This window comes from Zalophus californianus, chromosome 10 (assembly GCF_009762305.2).
Source record: "Zalophus californianus isolate mZalCal1 chromosome 10, mZalCal1.pri.v2, whole genome shotgun sequence".
NCBI classification, from domain to species: Eukaryota; Metazoa; Chordata; class Mammalia; order Carnivora; family Otariidae; genus Zalophus; species Zalophus californianus.
Window position 1 is genome coordinate 104,288,700 of NC_045604.1, and position 19,419 is coordinate 104,308,118.

The 19,419-nt window shown below is 44.8% G+C and overlaps 1 protein-coding gene across 1 annotated transcript in view; it reads left to right on the plus strand.

Annotated features, from left to right (window-relative positions):
• BCL7B (BAF chromatin remodeling complex subunit BCL7B) overlaps positions 1-10,858 on the plus strand; it is an 18,432-nt gene extending 7,574 nt beyond the window's left edge. Inside the window, exons 3-6 of the mRNA XM_027613146.2 lie at positions 6,577-6,673; positions 8,853-9,023; positions 9,761-9,840; positions 10,080-10,858. Of these exons, the coding sequence (XP_027468947.1) occupies positions 6,577-6,673; positions 8,853-9,023; positions 9,761-9,840; positions 10,080-10,172 (441 nt within the window). The 3' untranslated portion in view covers positions 10,173-10,858. The remainder of the gene's footprint in view (positions 1-6,576; positions 6,674-8,852; positions 9,024-9,760; positions 9,841-10,079) is intronic.
• Positions 10,859-19,419: the final 8,561 nt, after the last annotated feature.

Sequence of the window (19,419 nt, forward strand, 5' to 3'; positions counted from 1 at the left end):
TTCATATCCCCAGTTGTGTTTAGAAATGAGGCAGGGCACTTTTCGGTTGGCCAGTAATGCTAAACTTTTGGCAGTGCATGACTCAGTCTTGTATAATGAGGAATTAATTGGCCTGTTCAGATGCCAGCAATACCCTGAACACTGATCAGAGTTTTCACATGTGTTGGTATGTAGTTATTTGTGATTTTCTTATGTACTTCAAAGTCTCTGTTATATTGGTAATTATTTTACCTCTTTCACATGTTATTTGTGTTTTTTCCATAATATGATCTGGTTCATTGTCTCTCCTGAAGTCTATTTAAAAAATGTTTTGGGCTCCTGGGTGGCTCAGTCGGTTAAGTGTCTGCCTTGGGCTCAGGTCATGATCCCAGGGTGCTGGGATCGAGTCCCACATTGGGCTCCCTGCTTCTCCCTCTGCTTGTGTGTGTGCACGCCATCTCTCTCTCTCTCTCTCTGTGTCAAATACATAAGTAAAATCTTTAAAATGAAAATAAAAAATGTAATTTTTGTTGATCTTTTTTTGTTTGCTTTGTTCTCTATTTCATTAGTTTTTGCCATTGTAATTTTCTGTTTTGTTTTATTGGGTTTACTCTGTTGTTCTTTTTCTGGCTCCTTGTTTTGAACTTAGCTCTTTTTTTCTAGGTTTTTTTTTTTACTTTCCTTCCTTCCTTCCTTTCTAAGATTTTACTTATTTGACAGAGAGAAAGAACACAAGCAGGGGGAGTGGTAGGCAGAGGAAGAGGGAGAAACAGGCTCCCCGCTGAGCAAGGAGCCCAATGTGGGGCTCCATCCCAGGATCCTGGGATCATGACCTGAGCTGAAGGTGGACACTTAACCCACTGAGCCACCCAGGAGCCCCTTTTTATACGGTTTTAAAGTTTTATGTATTTAAGTAATCTCTATGCCCAATGTGGGCCTTGAACTCCCAACCCCAAGATCAAGACTCACTCGCTCCTCCGACTGAGCCAGGTGGGCACCCCTTCTTTTTAAAAAAAATATATTTCGCTTTTGGGGTGCCCGGCTGGGTCACTCCTTAGAGCATGCAACTCTTGATCTCAGGGTCATGAGTTGAGGCCCACATTGGGCGTAGAGATTAGTTAAAAATAAAATACATTTCACTTTAGTCTTCTCCCAAATTTTGACATATATGAATGTCAAAATGTCATTGATGGTGTAATTAAGTTTTAAGTTTTTCATAAGTTCCTCTTTGGTTTCCTCTTTAATCCAAAGTTTATTTAATAGAATGTTTCTTTCTTTTTTTTTTTTTTTAAGTATATGTGCTGCCAAAGCAAGTACTAATAGAATGAATTTTAATTTCTAGATATGTGAGATTGTTCTTTAACTGTCTTTTTAAGATTGGTGTACTGATTTTATTGAATTGGTAGGATATTAGTTCTTTGGGATTATTGGGACTTTTTTTGTGATCTTGTCTGGTACATGATTGATTTTCAGGCCATTCACTTGTGATTAAAACAAATATACTCTTGGGCGCCTGGGTGGCTCAGTTGGTTAAGCGACTGCCTTCAGCTCAGGTCATGATCCTGGAGTCACGGGATCAAGTCCCACATCGGGCTCCCCGCTCAGCGGGGAGTCTGCTTCTCCTCTGACCCTCTTCCTTCTCATGCTCTCTCTCTCTCATTCTCTCTCTCTCAAATAAATAAATAAAATCTTTAAAAAAAAACCAAATATACTCTCTAGGGATGAAATTAAACAATTGAAGCATTTATTATGTTAACCCAAATCTTCCATATCTTTGCTTATTTTTTATATGTTTGTCCTATTATGTTTCTGAAAAGGGTGTGTGAAATTGTTGATATGTTTGCTTCTTCATGGCTGATGAGTCACTTGTCATGTTATGTTTGAAGCTCTGTTTTTGATGTATTTATATGATTATGCCATTATTATTATGTCATTTTGTCCTGTCATTCATTTTACTAGTATATAATGTCCTTCTTTGTCCCTTATATCCAGAACTTTTTCTCCTCAATTTCAATTTTATTTGATATTACAATTTCTACCCTGTCTCCTTTTGATTTATGTTGGATTAGTGTGTTGTGAAATTCTTTTTTGTCACCTGTTTCATGGTTTTTGTTTATTGGGTGTATTAGCATTAAGATTTGCTGTGGGTGACAGAAAACTCAAAATAGCTGTAGTTTAAGAAGTTTATTTTACTCTTTTCCTTAATCCTCTAAGGCTAGTGCTTAGAAGCATGTAGTCCAGGGCTGGTGTGGTTCTGCTCCAGAAGTCCCCAGGGCTCAGATTTCTTCCAACCTTTCTGATCCTTTTTTTTCTAAACTTTTTTAGAGAGTAATGACTCTTAATTTTAGTTTAACATACCATAAAATTTACCATCTTAGCCATTTTTAGGTGTACAGTGTATTTTTTTATTTTTGTGTTTAAGTGTACAGTTTAGTGGTATTAAGTACATTCACCTTGGGCGCCTGGGTGGCTCAGTCGGTTATGCGACTGCCTTCGGCTCAGGTCATGATCCTGGAGTCCCGGGATCGAGTCCTGCATCAGGCTCCCCGCTCAGCGGGGAGTCTGCTTCTCCCTCCGACCCTCCCCCCTCTCATGTGCTCTCTCTCTCTCTCATTCTCGCTCTCGCAAATAAATAAATAAAAATCTTTAAAAAAAAAAAGTACATTCACCTTGTGCAGTCAATCTCTAGGCTTCTTCATCTTGCAAAACTAAGCTCTATACCTGTTAAGTAACTCCCCATTCCTCTGCTCTAGTTTTGACCTTGTATTCCAAGGTCAAGATCCAGCCATTCATTCTACACGCTTAGGCTCTAAGTAGCAGAGAAGTGGAAGGATGGACCGATAGAATTTTCATGAAGATTAGTAGGAGTCTTCTAGAAATTGCCTCAGGACATATGTATTTACTATGTGTGTTTGTAATAGCTTATATGACATCTAGTGGCCAGGAAGGCTGGGGAAGTGTGACCACCTAAAAATTCTATTAATACAGACAAGGAGGGCGCCTGGGTGGCTCACCCGTTAAGCATCTGCCTTCGGCTCGGGTCATGATCCCAGGATTCTGGGATCAAGCCCCGCATCAGGCTCCCTGCTCAGCGGGAAGCCTGCTTCTCCCTCTCCCACTCCCCCTGCTTGTGTTCCTGCTCTCGCTATGTCTCTCTCTGTCAAATAAATAAATAAAATCTTTAAAAAAAAATGGACAAGGATTTTTGCCATAATACACTTTTTTTTCTCTCTTTGCTTCATGATGGCTAGACAAATTTTTCTTTGCTGATTTGAAAGTTCTGCATTCTGTTTTCATTTTTCTATTGCCTACCTCTAACTTAGTAAGACTTATACTTACTATTCTTCCCTGTCAATGTATGAAGCTTATCAAAAATCTGTGTTTAGGGGTGCCTGGGTGGATCAGTTGGTTAAGCATCTGACTTTGGCTCAGGTCATGATCCCAGGGTCCTGGGATGGAGCCCCACGTCAGGCTCCCTGCTCAGCGGAGAGCCTGCTTCTCCCTCTCCCGCCCCCCCGCTTGTATTCCCTCTCTTGCTGTCTCTCTCTCTATGTCAAATAAATAAATAAAATCTTAAAAAAAAAATCTGCTTTTACCCTTGGAACCTGGTAACACCCATAACACATTTTTAACCGCTTCTCCTTCACCCCTCCCCCACTTCCATCCCTACCCTGTCTTTAGTTTTGACTGGAATTTCAGATCAGGTATTCAGTTCAGATATTTCAGTTTTTACAGATGTTTCTTGTTTTAGTCAATGCTTGGTTAGACAAAGTAAGTGTTACAGATTATACACTCTTTGCACCTATTATTGCTTTCTCCCAGATTCATTTCTTTTCTTGTTGTAACGTATCTTTCAAGAGTTTTGTTGAAGAGAGCTTTTGTGGAGAAAACTTTCTGAAAATATCTTTTTACTCTTGAAAGTATCCTTGTTTCATTTTTTATGTTTAACTGATTATTTTACCTACATCTGAAATTCTGGGTTTTCTTCCAGCATTTTGAAACTATTACTCAATTGTTGTGCTTCTGGTGTTGCTATTGAACAGTCTAGTGTCAGTCTAATTTTTCTTGATTCTTCCTAGGTGGTCCTCTTGTATTCCTGGAAACTTAGAATTTCTTCCCTATCTTTGCTCTTCTAGGACTTCTGTAAGAATATCCTGTGATGTTCATATCTAGCTTTGTTTTTCCCTTTCTTCTCATTTGTTTCATCTCTTCATTCTTTTCTCATGTATTCTGATTTCTCAACCCAGTTTTTGCTCATTTTCAGCTGTATCTATTTCTCCTACTAGACTCATTCACTTAATTTTTATTTTCAACAATTACATTATTCATACCAAATTTCCTCAGTTGGTGGTTCTTCAAAACAACTTTCCAGTATCCTTATCTTTCTGAGGAGACTTACTATTTTTAAGATTTTTTTTTCTTCTTCTTTTTTTTTTTTTTGGAAGACAGAGCACCACACACCAGTTGAGGGGGAGAGGAGAAGGGGAGAGGGAAAGAAAGTATCCTAAGCAGGCTCCATGCTCAGCCCCGAGCCCAGTGGGGGGGGCTCAGTCTCATCACCCGGAGGTCATGACCTGAGCCGAAATCAGGAGTCGGGCACTCAACTAACTGAGCCACCCAGGTACCCTGAGACTTACTGTTTTATTTAAATTCTTGTGTTCTCTTAGTCTCCTTCTTCTGGTACAGCTTGTTCTATTTATTGTCTTTAATGGGGCTTGTTTCTTCCAGTGTCTGGCTAGTTTTTTCTGTGCACTCATTTTTTGTTCCCTGGGGACTCTGAGCTGCCTTGGCTAGCAATATGTAACTGAGGGAGGATGTAAGCCCAGGCTGTGGTTTTCCTTCCTCTCAGTGAATTTAGGTCATTGGGTGAGCTTCAGGATTCAGCCTTTCCTTTGCCCCCACTCCCTCTTCCCCTCCCTCCCAGGGGACTCCCTAGTACCAGTCTTGAGGTGCTACCTTTATCTGGGAGCCGCCATCCTTCCTTGTCATTGCCAGCCACAGGGAGTTGGTGGGTGAAAGTTAGGGCAGCTCTGGAGCCACCCTTGATTTTTCATCTAGCCCTGGCTCTAGTGGTGCCATTATCCACAGAGATGCAGTTAAATCTCTTGGGCATGTGAATGGGGAGTGGGAGGCACTGGTAGAAAGCCTTTCCCCACCCCAATCCATTTCTCACATGTAAGTCCCTGGCCCTTTCCTAATTCAAATTCTCCCTGCCCGGGACCCAGTTCCTTTTGTGTCTCCCAAGGGCTTCTCATGTGTTTGCTGAGGCCCCTCAGTTTATATGCCCTCCAGTGGTCCATGGTAGAGGGCCATCTTCTGAGGTACTAGTATAGACCTGCTAGATTAGGGAAATGGGAAATGATGATCAAATTGATGAAGAAGGAGTGGGAAGGATCCAAGGGGGAGTGGGACATCACTGATGAGAGAGTAGATTATCTTGACACAAACTCTATGCAGTGTACATTTAAAAGTTTTCGGTTGCGGGCACCTGGGTGGCTCGGTTGGGTGTCCAACTCTTGATTTCGGCTCGGGTCATGATCACAGTGTTGTAGGATCGAGCCCCACATTGGGCTCTGCTGCTGCTGCTCAGCATGGAGTCTGCTTGGGATTCTCTCTCCCTCTCCCACTACCCCCCCCCCCCCCGCTCAAGCGTGTGCTCTCTCTAAATAAATAAGTAAATTTTTAAAAATTGTGTTTATGTAGCTTCTTTGGTTAAATGTGAAGTGTAATTGCATTAAAATGTCTGCATATGAAACAAGTGAAGGGAAAGCAGTACATGAATGTGTGCAGTTGATTCATTGCAGAGAGGATTGAGTTATTAACAAAAGTTAAATGCATGTATAGTAAATAGACATGTTTAAAAAGTATAAATTAGTAAATCTGAGATTACCCAGATTTAAACTTTTGGCTGTTGAGATGCTCTCATTTGGAAATTTTTGGATGGATTTATTTCTTTTCCTTTGGGCTCGTTTCTTGCAAGCTTGTGCTTACCTTCACACTGTTTCCCCACATGTGTAACCTACATCCTGCTTGAAGGAAATGGTGTTATAGGCAGAGGTAGACCTGGGGTCATTCTGAATGGATGGCTTGATTGGTCAGTAATCAGGCTAGCAGGGCCCCTTTGTCCTGTCACTGCTTGTGTTACATATAAAGCGACTCCTTCCTGGGTCCAATCAGAGGCCCGTTTTTTTCCCTTTTTCCTGCTGTGCTACCAAAACAGGAATCCTTCTCAAATGAGTACTCTGTATTTCTGTTCCATCCACATAGGGAAGGGTGGGATAGAGCATTCAGCTCAGGGCAGAAAGCAGAAGAGAACCACAGGGAGCTCTAGTGGAAGCCTACGTATCTGCCTCTCACTTTTGAGTCATGATATTAGTGCCAGCAGGATCCATTTTACAAGATAGAGAAGAGACACTGAGGCTTGGGGACACCTTGTCCAGGATTCTGTTATTCCTTGGGTCCTGGATTCTCACACTGTTGTCGTTGTTCCTGTTCAGTCCTAATCCAGACTTCTGTGGTGTCTCACATAGCACCCTTCTCCCTCTCTGTGGGTCTCCTGCTTGGCTCTGTCATATTCCTCTTTTTTTCCTTTTCTAGAAAGAAAAGTCAAAATCGAACAGTTCAGCAGCCCGGGAACCTAATGGCTTTCCCTCTGATGCCTCAGCCAATTCCTCTCTCCTTCTTGAATTCCAGGGTGAGTTGCATCCATGTGTCTTCCTTGCAGGAAAAGCAGCACTTAGATGAACCCATTAATAACGAAAAGAAAGTTCCATGTGTCACTTCAGTGCTTGCTGTTCTGCTCGTATCTTGCTGGCACTTTACATCACGGCTTTTCATTTAAACCTCACAGCAACCCTGCAAGGTAGATGATTGGAGCTTCATTTGCCATTTAGGGAAACCGAGGCTCAGAGAGCTGAAGTTCTGTATCTCAAGGTACATAACCAGTAAGTGACAGACCCCATGTTAGGTCCTGGCTTTCTGGATCAGAAGCTCTTTTCTTTACATGGTATGTTTTATGATGATAGTGCCTTAGAGTAGGCCGCCCAAAGCCAGGGCCTCTCCTGTCCACTTTTAGCCAAGTTCCACCTCCTGAACCAACTGGTCTTCAGTAAATGTCCCGCCTGTGTTGGCACTGCAGTCCCAGAGAACCCTTCACACCTGCGTGGCAGCTGCTGTTCAGAAGGACTTGCACTTGAGCTTCTTGTTTTGCCTGTGACATAAAGCAGGCAGTTATCATCAGCCCTATGGAAGGAAACCAATGCTCAGAGAAGAGTTTGCCTAAGCTCAAAAGTGACAGAGCTTTATTCTTTTTATAGTAAAATGCTGCTTCAGTTTTAGCGTAGAAGATCCTGTCTTTGTAGGAGTAAAGACTAGAAAAGGCTTATGATTTTCCCTTTGGAACAAGACTGGGAGTGTGCAGGTATCCCCCCTCCACCTCTCCCTCAGCCCCCCCAAGTTCAGCGAGTATGATAGAAGAAGGGGAATACAAGGGAACAGTTTTCTAGCTGTGTGTGGGGTGTCCAATAATCACAAAGCTCTGGGAGACATACGAGGCTCCATTTCCTCAATCTGGCCACCATCCCATCCCTTTCATTCAGTGAACATTTAATGACCTCCTGTGTGCCAGGTACTGTGTACCGCACTGGAGATTCCGGGGCAAGTAAGCCACAAAGCCTGCCTGCACAGAGTGTAATGGAAGGAAATTGGTGTGTAAAATAATGAGTGTAGGTGTGCGTAGGATACAACAGGAGCATAATAGAGAAGCTGGTCATTTCCACCCAAGGGAGCCTGGAACCTGGGGCTCACGGAGGAGGTGATGCTTGAGCTGAGTAGTGGTCTGTATCGGGGCTTTCCAGGAAGACTGGAAAGAGCAGTCCCACTGGACACCTGTGTGTGAAGTGGGGCCTCAGTAAGTCCGCGTGGCTGGAGTCAAGGCTTGAGTGTGGGAGGTCCGCGGCCGTGAGCTTGGAGATCAGAAAAGATTTTGTAGGTTGTGATAGGGCCATCTGTGCCTGCCCTGGGGAAGCCCTGGAATTTGAATTATATCCTTTGGGCAGCAGAGAGCCCCGGAAGGATTTAGAATAACTCTGGTGATGGTGTGAAGTACAGGTGATTGAAGGAAGTGCAGTCGGGGGGAGCTGTTGCAGGAGGCCAGGCCAGAGAGGAGGCGGCCTGCCCTACGGTGGCAGGAGAGGAGGAGATGTCAGAGCAGTCAGGCTAATCAGGCTGGGTGCCGGCTGCTGCAGGTGAGGGGGAGGAAGGAGTTTTTGACTCCTGAGTGTTTAACTCAGGTGGTGACTTGCAGCCTTCAGACAGACCTTCCCCGGTGGGAATTTCTTACCCTTGAGGTGGTCAGGTGGAGCCTGGGCTGCTGAAGGGCCTGTGTGACCACTTTCAGATACCACCACCCTCCTTGAGATAGCCAAGAAGGCCGGGCAGATTTTAGCATTTTCTGCACATCCTGTGTCGTGAGAAAGGTTGAGAGGCACAGCTACGTCACTCCCTTCCACTGGATAGTGAGAAAATACCAGGTCCAAGTTACAGTTGGTGGGTAGTAAAGAAGGGGTTACTAAGCTTATCCTGACCTTCCTGAAATATAAATGTGGCATAAACTGAAAGATTTTGGCTGCATCTGGTGCTTAGAATATATGTTGTGAAATAGAAAATGTTTAAATTAATCAACTTAGACTGTTGATCATTTGCCCTACCTTTGTTTGTTTGCCTTTGGCTCAGGGGGCATCTGAGCAGCGATCATTGCATTTGGTTGTGCCCATGGCTGCTTGAGGAGACACCAGGCCCTTGGCTCTGTACCGAGTTACTCTCAAGAAACATTACTACTCTCAGCTGTTGCCTTTGTCATGTTTGGTTTTCAGATGAAAATAGCAACCAGAGTTCTGTATCCGATGTCTATCAACTCAAGGTGGACAGCAGCACCAACTCAAGCCCCAGCCCCCAGCAGAGTGAGTCCCTGAGCCCAGCACACACCTCTGACTTCCGCACAGATGACTCCCAGCCCCCTACTCTGGGCCAGGAGATCCTCGAGGGTGAGTCACCGTTGACCCAGGACGAGCAGCTTGGAGGGGCCTGTACTCTGGAAGTTTCTTTTCCTTAGAGGAAGAGGCTAGAGAAGGTGCTCCTGGCCTGACAGCCTTGAACCATTTGTTAACAGTTTGGGCTTTTTTGGGGAAGGGTTGATTTTCCCTTCTCACAGAATGAAAGAAGAAAACAACATAATCGAGCACCAGGCTCTGTGTAAGGCACTTGTCATATTCGATGCCTGGTATAATTCTCTCAAAAACCCTGTGAAATAGGTGTTATTCCATTGTACAGACGAGGAAGTGGAGTCTTAGAAAGGTTAAATTGCTTCTCCAAGATCACATAGCTAGTAACTGGTGGAACTGGGTGTCTCCCGTTTCATGCTTTCTGACTTCAGAAATTATGCTCTTTGCATTGTGTCCTGCACATTTCTTCTGATAACATATATTGCTTCTCCAGCCAGTGTTGCCCTCCACCAACAAGCCACTACATAACTCTTAGGGAAGCTCCCCCAGCTTGAGGCTGGAGGCTATGCAGTTGTACTGATCTTGCTGTTTTGTTTTTTTTTTTTTTTAGAGGGGCGGGGAGAGGGAGAGGGACACAGAGAATCTTAAGCAGGCTCCACGTGGAGCTTGACGTAGGGCTCAATCTCATGACCCTGAGGTCATGACCTGAGCCAAAATCAAGAGCCGGACGCTTAACTGACTGAGCCACCCAGGCGCCCCTGACCTTGCTGCTTTTTCAGAGCCCTCCCTGCCTGCCTCAGAAGTTGCTGATGAACCTCCCACCCTCACGAAGGAAGAACCAGTTCCACTAGAGACACAGGTAAGGAACCACTTTGGATTTTCCAGTTTCTAAAAAAAAAGACTCCGTTAATATGAATTGGACCTTATAGCATCAAATACAGGTTGGGGAGGCAGCAAGGGACACTGGTGTTTCCAGGTTATAAGGTAGGGGAAGAAAGTTGCAGATGTAACCTTCTTCTGGGCTGTAATTAGGGTCGGCGGGAGGTTCTAGTAGAGAGGGGTAGCCCTATTATAATTCCATGCTCTGACTGCTCCTAGGTTGTTGAGGAAGAGGAAGACTCCAGTGCCCCACCCCTGAAGCGCTTCTGTGTGGACCAGCCCACGGTGCCGCAGACAGCATCAGAAAGCTAGCACTGTCCTGGCGCCCTTCGCCTCCTGGCCCCCTGCCTCTATTTATTGCATTCTGGTTCTGGCTGTGCTTTGTTGCTGGGGTAAGGGCAAGCACTGGGGTCCAGAGCCCGCACATAGGAGCCTTCTGGGCTGGAAGGTTGGACATAGGACTTGGGGTTGTAGCATCATCTTCCCGTCCCTGGCACCTGTGTCTGCTTGCTCCTGAGAAGAGGAGCATTCATGTCTTTTTTGCACCCCAAATAGGCTGGAGCATCAGCCATCCCAAGGTTCATCTGTCACCTCCAGGTAGCAAGCAGTCTCTGCTCCAGAACCTCTGGACTGAGCTGCTGGCACTTCTACAGGAGGAAAGAGATGTGGAAGGCACCCTCTAGAGAAGAGAGTGCCTAGGTTACTTGAACTTGAATGGAGACTGTAGATTCATGAACTTTCCCATCCGGCTAGGGACCTGTGAGCTGCTGTTGAAAGCCTGGTAGAGACTTTGGAGGGAAGGGAAGGGCTCTTCTCTACACGGGGGCAGAAAAATCTGGATAGGTTTCCTGCTATCCTGGCACTTCTCCCTATTCCTGAGGTTATCGTGGCTCTCATGGGCTCTCCAGCTGCTGACCCCTGCTACAACCATCCTCTTCCCCAAACACACACACACACACACACACACACACACACACACACACACACACACACACACACACACAACCATCCTCTTCCCCAAACACACACACACACACACACCTTTCCCTGTTCACACACACACACACAGCCTTCCCTGTTCTCACCTATAGATTTCACACACACACACACACACACACACACACACACACACACACACACACACACACACACACCTTTCCCTGTTCACACACACACACACAGCCTTCCCTGTTCTCACCTATAGATTTCATTCCAGCATCCCCTGCTCCTGCTACGGTCCCCTGCCTCCTGCCACAGACTCTGCCCCCAGCAAGGATTTGAGGTTCTGACAGCAGTACCCATCCGCCCACAGTACTCCTTCAGCTCAGACTTTCTAGAAAATTCCCTCTTCTTTGAAATCTGCATGTTTAATTGAACTTTGTGATTTTATTTTTTGTTCAAAAAAGTTTAAGAAAATGGAAATGGGCAACAGTGAGTGAAGACATATTTTAGCACTGAATAGCATATTTTTAAAATTAAACTATTTGAAATACATCTTGTTGGTATCTGAGTGCTTCATTCTTGAAGGTCGTGGGGGCAGGAGCTAGTGGGGTGGGGGCAGGGGCTAGTGGGGTGGTGGCTGAGTGCCTACCAATTTTCTTACTCCCACAAAGGGATTTTCTGATAGAAATGATTTGGAGACCCCCTTTGAAATTGTCATGTTGTCTGATTTATTTTTTTTTAATTTTTATTTTTTTAAAAGATTTTATTTATTTGAGGGAGAGAACATAAACACAAGCCAGTAGGGGGGGAGAGGGAGAAGCAGGCTTCCCACTGAGCAGGGAGCCCGATGCGGGGCTTGATCCCAGGACCCTGGGATCATGACCTGAGCCAAAGGCAGCCAGCCGCTCAACCGACTGAGCCACCCAGGTGCCCTGTGTAGTCTGATTTATATTTCTGTCCCTGTGTACAGTGAATTCAGCCAATGTGTGTTTGCCATGGCTCCAGGTCCTTGGGAGGCATTCATGAATGTTTTTACTTTTTTATATTGTGGTAAAATGCACATAATATAAAGTTTACCATTATATATATATATATATATATTTTTTTTTTTTTTTTAGTTTTATTTATTTGTCAGAGAGAGTGCACAAGCAAGGGGAGCTGTAGGCAGGGGAGAAGCAGGCTCCCCACTGAGCAAGGAGCCCAATGCGGGACTTGATCCCAGGACCTTGAAATCATGACCTGAGTTGAAGGCAGAGGCTTAACCGACTGAGCCACCCAGGTGCCCCAAAATCTACCATTTTAACCACTTAAAAGTATACAGCTCAGTGGCACTAAGTACATTCACAATATTGTGCAGTCACACAGAGGCCAGGAATCCTGTCCGTCAGGAGACAGTCTGGCAAGGGAGTAGACCTCTACATAGAACCTCCTAGAGTGTAGTGTAGTAAGTGCTGGAGTGGAACCCACCAAGGAGCATGTGGGATGATGAAAAAGATGTAATAGAAACCATCCCCTTCTCTTGTTGATGGCCACTTCAGCACCACTTCTCATTGATATTCTAAGAAACCAGGCTAGCCATCTCCAACAGCATCCCAGAATCTTGATGGGGTAAGGGTTAGAGAAGAAAAAGAGAAGAGGAAGCATCAAGCAATGACCACAAGTTACAAATAATTCAGAAAACTGCCTCCGGGTATCAGTAGGCCCAATGCATATGCCCATTTGAATTATTAAGAAAAAGAGATATGAGCCTGCTAACTAAATTCATTGAATATGAATAAGCGCAAAGGAAGATCAACAGAGCTCGATGGATTTTGCACAGAACTTTGGAGAATGGAAAAGTTGAGGGCACGGAAGCAGATTTCCATGCCTTAGTTATCGGTCGTCTTGGAAAATGGCATTTATTTTACAAATATTTGTTGCAAGTGTATTCTGGGTTCTCTGTATGTAAAGTACAACTGGTAGACAGGTGTCTGCCTTTCAGGAGCTTACAGTCTGGTGAGGTAGAGAAGGAGCATGTGCCACGGGGGGTGGAGATGGTAGAGGACTGGGAGGGTCCAGAGAAAAACTTGGAGGCTTTGAGATCACAGAAGGCTTACAGAAAAGGTGGCAATCGAGGCTGGGCCTTGAAAATGTTCTGTGGTTATGAGGAAAGACCACTCGGGCAGGTTAGCATGGGCAAACAAATGGAGGCAGCAAAGCACTGGGTTATGTGTAGGGAGTAACCAGGGAATTGGGTTTCTATTTTCTCCAATTTTTTGAGACTTTTTTTTTTTAAAGATTTTATTTATTTACTTGACAGAGAAAGACACAGCGAGAGAGAGAGAGAGAACACAAGCAGGGGGAGTGGGAGAGGGAGAAGCAGGCTTCCTGCGGAGCAGGACCCTGGGATCATGACCTGAGCCGAAGGCAGACGCTTAATGACTGAGCCACCCAGGTGCCCCTTTTTGAGACTTTTCAAAACTACAGAGAGCTGAAAAAGATAGTTCAATAAACTATATCTCCCCTTCATCTAGATTCACCAATTACTAATTTTTGGCACGTTTGCATCTCAATACACGTTTCTTTCTTTTTTGGGGGGTGGGTGGGTGAATTGCTTGAGAATAGGTGGCTGTCATTCTGACACTTTAGCCTGAATACTTGAGCCTGTCTGTCCTAAGAACAAGGACATTCCTCAACATGACCAGAGTATCACCATCATACCCAAGAAATTTAACAATGATATAATAATAGTAGTTAATATGAACATATTTAAATTGCCCCAACTGTCCCAATAGTAGTAGTAGTTCCTTTTATTTTTTTTTTTAAGATTTTATTTATTTATTTGAGAGAGAGAATGAGAGAGAGAGAGAGAGAGTACATGAGAGGGGGGAGGGTCAGAGGGAGAAGCAGACTCCCTGCCGAGCAGGGAGCCCGATGCGGGACTCGATCCCGGGACTCCAGGATCATGACCTGAGCCGAAGGCAGTCGCTTAACCAACTGAGCCACCCAGGCGTCCCAGTAGTAGTTCCTTTTAGCCCCCGTCCCCAGATCCAGGATCCAATCCATTCATTGCATCTAGTTCTTATGTCTCTTTTTAGTCTTTATGTATTATGTATGTATGTATGTATGTATTTTAAAGATTTTATTTATTTATTTGATAGAGTGAGTGCACAAGCAGAGGGACCAGCAGAGGGAGAGGGAGAAGCAGATTCCCCGCTGAGCAGGGAGCCCGATGCAGGGCTCGATCCCAGGACCCTGGGATCATGACCTGAGCCGAAGGCAGATGCTTAACCAACTGAGCCACTGAGGCGCCCCTATTTATTTATTTTTAAAGATTTTATTTATTTCAGAGGGCAAGAGGAGGGAGAGGGGCAGAGGGAGAGGGACAAGAAGATTCCTTGCTGAGTGGGGAGCCAAATGCTGGTCTCGATCCCAGGACCCTGAGATCATGACATGAGCCGAAACCAAGAGTCGGTCATTTAACCGACTAAGCCACCCAGGCGCCCCTAGTCTCCTTTTAGGACCTTCTTTTGGAGGTGGGTAGCTTGGTGTCTCTCGTGTCATTGATATTTTTGAAGGGTCTAGGCAGTTATTTGTCGAATGTCCCACAAACTGGATTTATCTATTTTCTAAGGATTTCAGGTGAAATATTTTTTGGTTAGAATACTACAGAGGTGATACGTATTTTTCATTGCCTGTATCAAGAGAAACGTTGTCGTCTCACTTTTGGTAATGCCGAGATCATTTGGCTAAGGCGTCTGCCAGACTTTCCCACCTTCAGGGCGCTTTTACATAAATAATCTGTTGGGGGGTGATAATCTTAGACCATTCACTTAGACCAGTGATTTTTAGTATCCGTTGATGATCTATTTCTGAGTCAGTTACTTCACTGGAGTTTGCAAAATGATGAGTTTTCTAAATCTTTGTACGTTCATTCATTGGCAGCCTTCTGTAGATAACAGATTTCCCTTCTCTCCACTTCTCTTTCTCCCTCCCTCCCTTCCTTCCTCTCTGAATATTACTACAGGCTCATGGTTTCCCTTTACATTCAATGTGTTAACAATCTGTTGCTGTCATTTTTTTAAATGTTCAAATTGTCCTAGATTCAGCCAGTTAGAATCCCTTCCTGCTGGCTCCTGTGTCCTTTTGACATGTCCCCATCACTATTTGAGCACCTCCTTACTTTCAGGCACAATGTTCCTGACTCACTTTGAACTTTGCCAGCCCCAGTCCTTTTTCCCAGGAACCCTGGATCTTTTTAGTGGAGAATGTATTTAGAAACCTAGATAAACCTGGGCGCCTGGGTGGCTCAGTTGGTTAGAAACCTTGATAAACCTAGTTTACTGGAGTACGGGGTTCAAGGGAAGTAAAGACTGAGGACAGATTCTGGAGGGCCTTGAAGGCTAGGCCAAAGAATTTGGTTTTACTGTGTTGGCTTTAGGGAGCCAACCACTGAAAGCCGAGAGCAGGGGGGTGATTGTAGTGTGCAAAATGCCATGGAGAGGAAAGAGCAGGTGGGGGACATATTGCAACATGAGAGGTTTGCACGTATTGCGAGGAGACTATGGTTCTGTCAGTTTAGGGATAGTGGTGATAGGTACATAAAAAATGAATTGAAAGCCTGAAGCAAACCAGCAAAGACAAAAGAAGAAAGGAAATGTGATCAGACCACCACGTGGATCATCTGAATAATACATAATCATAAGTTATACAGTGAATAGTGATTTAACGAATTGCAATATTTATTTTGGGAATATGATCATGTGTGTGGTGTTTGTGGGGCACGTAAGAGGGCTAAGTCCTCAACCTCCATTCAAGAAAAGTCAACAGCTAATACTAAAACTGAGAAGCTAAAAAATAGCAACATGTATGTTTAGAAATATGGAAGTAAATATTAAAGAGGGCATGTTCTGCATGGAGCACCGGGTATTATATGCAAACAAGGAATTATGGAACACTACATCAAAAACTAATGATGTGATGTATGGTGATTAACATAACAATAAAAAAACAGAAATATGGAAGTAAATATTAGCAGAAATAGCTGTTAACCTTAAAAATAAAACTCTTCTTTATTTTACCAGCAAAAATGGGTTTATTCAGGAATAGAAAATTGCGATTCAGAATACACAGGTTACAGCAACACCATAGGCAGGTCTACAGAACAAAGCAGAGGAAACCTTTATAGAGGAAAGGGAGAAGTTGGGAAGGCTGTTATAAACAAGTCCAATGGTGGAAACTGGGAGTTGGAGGTGTAGTGGCTTCTCATTGGCTGAGTGCTGACTCTCTCATTGGCTGGGCTGTTACTGGGGGAGGAGGAAAGCTTTCTTCCTGTTGCTGGGGTAGTAAAGTAGGGGCTTCTTCCTGTTGGGTGTGCAATTTACCAGTCATAAGTTGTGAGAGCTCCCCTTCTGGCCTCCTGATTCCATTTTAAATGAGATTTACCAATTTTAACACAGTTTAACAATTTGGAAAATGGATGCTTATGGGAGCCGGAAGTGCATGGGGGAGAGTGCCCCACGGCTGCTTTTTGTAGAACTATTTGTTGTTGTTGTTTAAAGTACACTTATATGTTTCCTTCTGGGAACTACGTTCATTTTACCACTATAAAGATATAATTTTAATGTAGTTTAAAACATTTTAAAAGAAGAGGGGCACTTGGCTGGCTCAGTCGGTAGAGCGTGTGACTCTTGATCTCAGGGTCATGAGTTCAAGCCCCATGTTGTACGTAGAGCCTACTTAAAAAAATTTTTTTTTTTAAAAGGAGAAAGTCATTATGGTAGTAGTTTTGGCCAGAAATAATAAATAAAGGTCTGAAGTAGGATGTTGTGGGGATGGCAGGAAAGTGATCGGTTTCAGGCAGGTAGAATTGACATTATCTGGTTGACCCCATGGCTGTGGAGCTCAAGAGAGGTCAAGCCTGAGCCTGTTGAGGTTGTGAGTGGGGCACTAATAGAAATGAAAACCATCCAGATAAAGCAGATGATGGAGGGAAGGAAGATGGTGAGACTGTGGGTTTGGGATATTTTGAGTTTGAGGTTCCAACAGGACAGGGAGGAAAAGACTAGCTGGAACTGTCTGAGCAAGGGTTTGTGTCTGCATCAATGAAGGAGGGGTATGTGGCAGGGCACAGCTCCACATGACACAGACCACAGAAACAGATCTTGCTAACTGAGCTCATGTCCTAAAACTACCCAGTGGAGATCCACATAGGGAAATGTGCTATGCTCCTCCAGACAGTCTTATTCCTGCAGCTAAGCACCCATAGCTGACTTGGAGCAATAGAAGCTTTGGTGCAGATACCTGGAAACTACACATTTTAATCTCTGCCCTTTTTTATTAACTTGTTTATTCAAATGTTGGGAAAGAAAACACACTGAACAACAAATTTTGCTACAGTTATGATAAAAAAAACCTCGAGACTATAGTGAAAGCGGATGTGGGTTGGAACAATCCGGAAAAGGCATTAGGAAGGAAGTGTGGGATTTAGATGCCCAGAGGAGAAAAAAGTACATTTCCGACAGTGGGTAGGAATAAAGCTAATGAATTCTGGGAATTAGAAGGAAGTAGTCCACTTGGGGCTTGCTGGATCAAGAGCTTGAAGACTGAACAGGAAGAGTAAACTTGGAAGAGTCAACAAAAATATTAGAGCAGGAAACTGATAGTTATATTAACTTAGTCTGTTACACTTTTTTCTTTCTTTTTAAATTTATTATTATTATTTTTTTAAGTAAGCTCTAGGCCCAATGTGGGGCTTGAACTTATGACCCTGAGATCAAGAGTCGCATGCTCTACCAACCGAGCCAGCTAGGTACCCCCAATTCTCCCATTTTAGATCTCTGCTTTACCAATACCAGTGCTGGGTTCTAACCTACAGTGGCCCCAAGCACTGAAATGACTATGGTCCCTATTCTCATGTACAATTACCTTTCTTTGAAATACCAAATTTTTCCAAAATGTGTTTCTTAATGTTTTTGGAGTCCTTACTCTGTGTGTAGTCTGCTGTTAGGTACCTGGTCCTGCAAATGTCCATCCCATTAGTCACCTAGTCTGTGCCTCTCAAATCTGTCTCCCCCGATCTTAATACATTTGGGTCCCTTGGTATCCCTGCCACAAATTACGACAGTTCCTTCTAAGCGGTCACTCCAAGCATCACATGCTGTGACCGGGATGATCCCTTCCTTTGCCACTCCCATCTCTTTTCCACCTCAGCACCCCCGAAGTTTCAAGTATGTTGTCTTGAATTTACCAAGTCGGCCCTGCTGTTCCTTCTTCCTAGAACGTTCGTCCATCATTTCTCTGCCTAGTGAAGTGCTACTTATCTTTTCACAATCAACTCAAATGCCCTGTCCTGAGGTTGCACTTAACGCTCCTAGAAGAAATGGCTACTGAAGGAGGACGCCCTCCCATCTCTGCTAGGGGATCAGGGGAGGCTCTGTAGCAATGGCATCTGACCTGGAACTTACGTCTTACTGGGGGGGTACTTCTCACCTCAAGATGAGAAGAAAAGGAGAAAAGGGCCTGGCACTGGCATGCGCCATGGCTTTCAGGGACACCTCGCAGTCTAATCCTCAAGAACAGGCTGGGAAGGTACGTTCTGAGGTCAGTGAAGATCTTTGGATGGAGGGAGACGATTTAATAGGGAGAGAATTATGAATGAGTATGTTTCGGGTTGTACTCGATAGCCAAACACATTGTGGACTCTGTGAGTGTAGTCGGCTTGGAGAAGTAGCTGGAATGTCCTCACTCTCCAGGCCGTTAGTGCTGTCTTCCTACTGTGCACTTCGTACAGCACTCATCACAGGACTGTCCTTACTTGGGCCTCTTATTTTTTTCAGGGCAGGCTCTTGTATTTTTTCCCTCCTTAGCTCCCGGTACGGGCCCTGAACACTGGAGGTGCTAGTAAAGGCTACCTGAATTAATGGATGTATCTTTAATAGGTACGCCATTTAATATATTTTTCCAAAGAAGCTTCTCTATTATCTTTTCCATCAAGCCCCTAAAAACAAGCATCATACTAACATCCAGGTCTCAACCACACTCTCTTCCAGAAAAAGTTAACTTTGGGGTGAGCAATGCTGAGGCTCCAGCCGTCCTTCAGTAGAACCTTCGCGTGGATAAGGTCTTGGGTTTCTTCCCGCCAACCCCTCCTCCCTTCCGCCCCACCCGCTCATCCCCGGGCGTGGCCGAGCGCGGCGCCTTTAAGGAGGGGGCGGAGCACAAGTGGAAAGACAAAGCCCCTGGCCGCACGCTCCCCCTCCCCCTCCGGCGCACCACACGGACAGCGGTGCCCGGATGTCGGTGTCGCCGTCGGTGACAGATGGCGCAGTGTCTGTATATGTTAAGGAGCTTCTCTAGCCTGACCTCTTTGAATTCCAGGCCTTTCGGTTCCCCGCTGTCCCCCATTTTCAACTCCGCTGCTGGAGGCCCGCAGGCCTGTCACCAGCGCTTACATAACGTGACCTTTCACCTCTTCATACTGCCCTCTAGTGCGCTGCAACCCAACTACGCGGCCGGGAAAGGGGGCGGGACCCAAGCGCAGAGCGGCAGCTCCCCTGAGCCAATAGACTGTGAGCGCTGATCAGCTCTCCGCCTATTGGAGCATTCGCCACCGGCGCCACAGGGGAGCAAGTTAGTG